At 38.9% G+C, this 6,466-nt stretch overlaps 1 protein-coding gene across 2 annotated transcripts in view; it reads right to left on the reverse strand.

Annotated features, from left to right (window-relative positions):
• Nucleotides 1-6,466, reverse strand: part of kirrel1b (kirre like nephrin family adhesion molecule 1b) — a 128,856-nt gene that overhangs the window by 37,623 nt on the left and 84,767 nt on the right. For both annotated transcript variants that reach the window (XM_024279413.2, XM_024279406.2), the window contains exons 3-4: nucleotides 3,755-3,901; nucleotides 634-791 (exon numbers count right to left, since the gene is read on the reverse strand). In XM_024279413.2, coding sequence (XP_024135181.1) covers nucleotides 634-791; nucleotides 3,755-3,901 — 305 coding nt within the window. The remainder of the gene's footprint in view (nucleotides 1-633; nucleotides 792-3,754; nucleotides 3,902-6,466) is intronic.

The following is a 6,466-nucleotide window of genomic DNA, read 5'->3' on the forward strand; positions in this document are numbered from 1 at the left end:
ATACTAGCTAAACTCCAAAATAGCCTAAAATTCCTATTTGTAGATACAAAATTTACCAAAAATGTCAACATGTTGCTAAAATACATGCTTCACTCTTATATATTTTTTTAAAATTACTATAAAAAGATGAAAACACAGCCCATGAATATACTCAAAGGCTTGTTGCTAATCTACTTAAAATCTTGAAATTTGAAGACTTTCTCATTCATTTCCTATGGGGCATATTTTGCTCAATATTTCAAAAACTATACATTTTGTGAAAACCAAAACTACAAGCAGTAATGTGGTGAACGAGCTGAACGTTTTGATACCAAGATTACTGAAATCGTTGAAAGTGTGATCGAGTTTTTACGTGCCAGAAAACATACAGAAAGGAGCAGCAGAATCACTATTGTGTGAAAATCCCAGTAAGTCAGAGAACATAAACACTGGAGCGAGATAGACCCGCTGTAGGTTGAGACAGTTACATTCTGTGCAGCAAATTCCTTCCAAACCATCAGGAGACATTCTGCAGATCTCATTTCAGTGTGATAAACTCATCAAGGTTTTATGTGTGCTCTATGATGCGTGGCCTCCCTCCGCGCTCTTGCAGATGCAATTATGTGCGCGTGTTTATGGGTGTGCGTGAGTCACCGTGGAGTGGTAGGCTCCCTCCACAGGGACTCCATTTTTGGTCCACTGGATGTGCGCCGCAGGCTTGGCCCCGCGGGTCAAACAGGTCAGGTTGAATGGCGTTCCAGCCATCAGCAGGAGCTCCGGCGTTCCCTCCACCACAGGGTCCTCGGGGGGGACTGCAGGACAGACACACAGATCCATGCTTTGACGTTAATGCAGGTGCACACCACTCCAACATTCTTTAAGGAGTTTTAAAGCTAAATTTTCTCTTTGGTTGATCCTATGTTTTTATTTTTTCCTTCCCTAAACTAGTTTAGACCAGGAGTCTGCAACAACACATGCAGTTCCTTCAATCTGTCTGTTGTGGCCCTTTAACTTTCATGAAAATTACCAACATTTTCAATAAATAGTTTTTTTTTCCATCTTTTTCTTTTAGTTAATTATGTTTTGTCCTTTAAAATGTAGAAGTAAAAAAATGTCAAATAAAATAATGGTAAGAGTTGTAAATTATTAGAAAAAGCATTAAGCACAAATACATTTATTTACAAAAAAGTGTATTTTACACCAATGTTTAGATATAATAATCAAATGACAAAAAGGATGATAGCACACACAACGATAGAAAATGACAGGTTTGTTTTCTTGGATTGTTAATTCTAGAAAATCTGCTGCAGCAGGATGTACTTTATTTTGAAGGAACCTTTTCTGTGCTGCTGTCAAAAGTAAAAGAGGTTTTCAAATGTTATTAAAAAAATAACAATTTTATTATTGCAAATATTTAATAGTCACACTAACGTAAATAAAGTGGCTTTGCAGCTCTCATTGGGTTTTGGTTGGTAAGAAATGTAACCAAATTGTTCTTTTATGCCTTGCTTCCATTAAGCGGTCCAGACCAGACCGGATCGGTCCACTCCTGGTCAGTTTAGAATGGTAAGCGTTTCCATTGAGCGTTGGACCATCAAGGCGCATGTAGGGTGTAGACCGATGGCGTAGTAGCTGTGAGTCAGAACGGTGCGACTAAAGCAAAAAGGGGATGCCAACAATGGAGGTCTTTTATCATATTTGGGTTTTACATACAGCAGGGAGACAAACTCAATCGCACAGGAGGACAAAATCTAAAACACACCAGGTGGGGGGCCCAACAGAACAAAAATGTATTGAACACACTAAAGCAAAAATGTAAAACTTTAAAAAAACTCAACTTTTTCACATAACTATGAATAAAAACAGACCGGGATAAGATTCCAGATGAAATCAATTTAAAGCTTAAATAACTTTCAATATTTTACTCTCCATGAAAATATATTTTGACAAAATTATTCAAGTTAGAAATAAACTAAATAATAAAAGAAAAAACACTCAAATTTTATATGAAAAATTATGCTTATAAATATCCCAAAAGTTTTTAATTTCCATGAAATATATCCTGTTAAAAAGATCCAAACGGGAACATGCTGCTGAACAAAACAAACAAAACCTAGACGTGAAAATAAAATATGTACTTTTAGGAAAAACAAATCAAATCATTCTGGTTTTTTTGCTCTATGTTTTGTTGTCTGGCTGTTTTGCTGTTTTGTCTTAGTTATTTTATCCGAATATGTTTATTTCATTCTGCACCATGAGTGAGAGAGAGAGGATGATGACACCCTGGTGATGTAAAACGCTGTGTATTCCACACAGAAAGTCATAGATCATCAGAATTGATCTCCCAGCCTCCATAATCGTAGTGTTGCTTCAATACGTTATAGGCGCACAATAACATTGGGCCGTTAAAAACAATATTTTAAAATGATCTGCGGGCCAGATATTATTATCCAGGGGGCCGGATCCGGCCCCCGGGCCTTGACTTTGACACATGTGGGTTATGGTATTATGTTATGGTTAGTGTCTCCGGTCCCCAACACCCACAAATAAGGGAGGAATACAGTATCCAAAGAATTTACTATTCTTTGCAAGAAGATTGCAGGAGGTGAATAAGAATTGAGCCAAAAAGAGGAGAAAACTTTCAGCTTGGCTCTTGAGTCGGGAAAAGCGCTGTCCGACGCTAAAACCTCTCCGCTGATCAATGGATTTCATTGGGTGACGACAGAAGCTCCACCCTAACTGGTTTGCTCCAATGTTCTTTGGATGTACAACCAACAGGGGACCTGGAATCGTGGCCTACAAATTGGTCTAGCTTAATGGGTCCATTTTACAATGGAAACAATCAAAATACTGTACGGTACCGGTCCAGTCCGGTCTGAACCGCTCAGTGGAAACGAGGCGTCGGTGTTGAAAAGTTCTGTTTGTTAAGTTATTTTGTGGCAGTAGATGCCACAGTAAAGTACATTTTTGTCTCTTTGTGTAATATAAAAAGGCCAAATGAGTATGAAGGTTTGTTTTTGTCTCTTCTTGTTTTTGCTTGTTTTTATTGCTTTCATTAAAAGATATGCCTGAAAAAATGTAAAGGTTTAAAGTGTGGGCTCGTGTGTCACAGGATTTCAGGTTAATGGTTTTCAGGGTCACCATGACACGATTCTGGTCATCAGGTCAACTGGAGTTTTACAAACTTTACAGTTCCGGGAGAACCAGAAGAACACAACCTGACAATAATTTGACGTAGAACCTCCACACATGTTCAACCATGATGATTATTGTCTTTTGGGAGACTTTTGGGAGAAATCTAACTAGCACATAAATAAGACCAAACAGCCGTGCCAAACATTCAGCTGAACATTCTTTGCATTTGAAAACATAAAGTACACCGTTGAGTTGTGAAATGATGCTGGAGTTTCATTCAGGTATCTTGGGGAGAAGGAACTGTCTTGTCTAGTTTTTAAAAAAGGGTCATTATTCTTCCTTTTAAATTTTAGTTTTTAACTCAAACATGGAAAAAATACAACAAAAAATCCACTAAAATAGCATTCAAAGGTCTGAATATTGACACGGTCAGAGACTAATGTGCTGCCATGCTTCAAAAGTTGCCAATTGAAACACAGCAAACCTCCAAAATGCATCTAATGACCAACCGGAGCATCCATGGAACTCAATATACAAGAGAATTCCATTGCAACAATGCTCAAAACTTTATTCACTCACCTTAAAATCTGTGTCACAAAGAACATTCAAAACGATAAGATGAGACATCATAGTCACTTACTGAGCACGTTGAGCTTGGCCCTCCTGGATCGCAGCGCCGCCTCTGTGGCCTGACACTCGTAGATGGAGTCATCAGAGAGCTCCGATCTGGTGATCTCCAGGTTGAACTGGCCGATGTCCGATCTCTGAATGCGATACCTGGGCCAGGCTGGGGGAGAGACATGTCACAGGTGCAATGAAGAAACAAACCAAAATGAGTGTACATTTACAGCAGAACAATCAATTGTGTAGGTAGTAGATGTTGTGAGTCACGGTGTGTGCACCAGGTTACTCAGATAACCTGGAGAGAATATAAATATTTAGAGTGATTTCAGAGTGAAGAACAAAGTAAAAGGAATTCTGATTTTAGTGAGTCACCGCTTTGTTTCTTTAAGACGTGCTGATAAATGTTATAAATTCATGTTAGTGACTAGATTGTAAGAACCAAGCAAACTCCAGCCACTATGTGGACTCTAAATAACACGTTTCAAGGGGACATCCTATGAATTTCAGTCATATTTTCTCTGAAAAAAAAGTGCACAAAAGCATTAATTGCGATTTCATAATTTTAATGATTCAAAGGAGCATCCTTTTCCCATGAAGCAGACAGTGAACTGTTGTGCACAGCTTCAGCTCATCATTTCTTTCTTCCAGACTCAAGTATCTCTTCAGTTTCTTTAAGTTGTTGCTTCGCTTAAAGAAACACAAATATGATTTTGCAAAAAATATTTCTAATTAGAATTAAAAAAAATCCATTATGAATAATGGAAGGAAGCTTCTGTGTTTATTTTCCCTCCATGATTAATAACATTTAAAATGCTTGGAGTTAACAACCCTTATAAGACAATAACAATAAAACGTTTATTTTGAACATTTTATGATAAACTTGTCAAGAGAATATTTCTTAGGAAAAGCCGGTTTGTGTGTTTTTCATGGACACATAATGTGTGTCACTGCAGAGATAAACCTTCTGCATTGTCTAACGCCGGGTTCACAACGCACACGGAAGCACCGCAATGTGGAGTACGCAAAATCCGCTTAACCTCCAGTTCACACCAGACACACACTTTTCCGTGGCGCTTCTTGGCGCAAACTTCTCTGAACTACACTACATTGATCCGTGTGTGTGTGTCTCTGTTTATTTGTTTTTTTGTGTATTATGCATTGTTTGTGTGTTTATTTCCATCTCTACTGTCTGTTTAGATACAAAAATATGATCACATTTGTCAATCATGGTATTTTATCGTGAAAAATTGGTTATGTTGTGAAAGTTGACCAGATTTTCTCGTGTGTCTTGGCGTAACTTCCTGCCATGATTGATGCAGCTCACTCGCGGCTAGACAAGATCCAAAAACAATTGCGGAGGACCGCAGTGCTTCACGTCTGGTGTGAACTACACCATAGGTTAACAAGGGCACCGAATGGGAGCGGCCTCCATTCCGGGCCGCCTCACAGCCCTTCCATGTGTAAATGACTTATTATCGTGTCATATTACTTTCAATTAATTCAAGAGTAGTGTTTAGGTTGTTAAAGAATGTTATAAAAAATGGTGTTACTGCTTATTATGTGTATTTTAGTGGTGCAGACTTTTATTTTGAAAGCGCACCTACATCAGGTTTTTTTTTTGTTTTTGTTTTTTTTTGTTTGTTTTTTTGAGCGGCTGGGTGGCTCAGTGGGCTAGGTGAAGGGCTGACACGCAGAAGCCCTGGGTTCGATTCCCAGGGTTGTCCACTGATCCCCACCCAGATTGGGTCCTTAGGCAAGACCCTTGATGCTGCTGCCTAACTGGGTCCCTGTGCCCCTCAAGTACAGGGTTGTGTCAGGAAGGGCATCTGACGTAAAAACTCTGCCAAATCACTGATGGGAAACAGTGGGTGCTGTTACGCTGTGGCGACACCAAAAGGGATAAGCTGAAAGTGAACTACTACTACCTACATTAGGTTTTTTTGTGATATTTTTACACACGCGTCAATTCAGCAGAGACAGAAAAAAGGAACATGGCAGACGTTCGTGCAACGACAGAAACTCAATCAAAGTGGTTTAAAACCCATCCTTTCTTTTTAGCATCTAGCTGGAAGGCGAACAGGAAGCTTCTTGGTTACGTTTATGGCTTACATTTTGGGATCATTTGCGATTTATGCAAAGGAAGCAAATGTTTGAAGCTATCTAACAAGCTAATGCTACCAGCTTATGTACAGCATGGCTGTTAATCAAAAAAAGGAATTGTAACAAGTTTGTTTTATTTTCTTTAGCTCTTAAGGTGTGACTATGCTTGTGCAGTAAATAAATCAGTTGTCATCATTGAGTGCATCGTCTGAATTCAGAGTCCTGGGTCATTTACACCGCTTGCAGTGTAAAGCAGGCATTAAAGTTCCACTCCAGTCATCTTTGGATTGTTTGTAAAAGGGTTCACAGTGGCTTTTAATTATGATTGTGCTGGTTTTAGGTAAAATCAAAAAAATCTGGGTTGCTTCAAGAACATATTTTCTGTAGCACGGCAGTAGCTCATTAGAAATTAGTCAATAGGCTGTGGGCAGGACTGTTGGCATCAAAGTAAGCCTCTACTGATATTAAAATTATCCTTTTGTTTACACGCTCTCCCACTAGCTTACAGCCCCTCACATCCCCAACCAAACAGTAGCGGTGCAACAAAAACAGTTATCATATCAGAGCTGTAAAGTCGTACAGTTTAGATCCAGATTCCAGCTCAGATTGTATGAGTATCAGTATGCAT

The sequence above is a fragment of the Oryzias melastigma genome, linkage group LG17 (assembly GCF_002922805.2).
Source record: "Oryzias melastigma strain HK-1 linkage group LG17, ASM292280v2, whole genome shotgun sequence".
Classification (NCBI taxonomy): domain Eukaryota; kingdom Metazoa; phylum Chordata; class Actinopteri; order Beloniformes; family Adrianichthyidae; genus Oryzias; species Oryzias melastigma.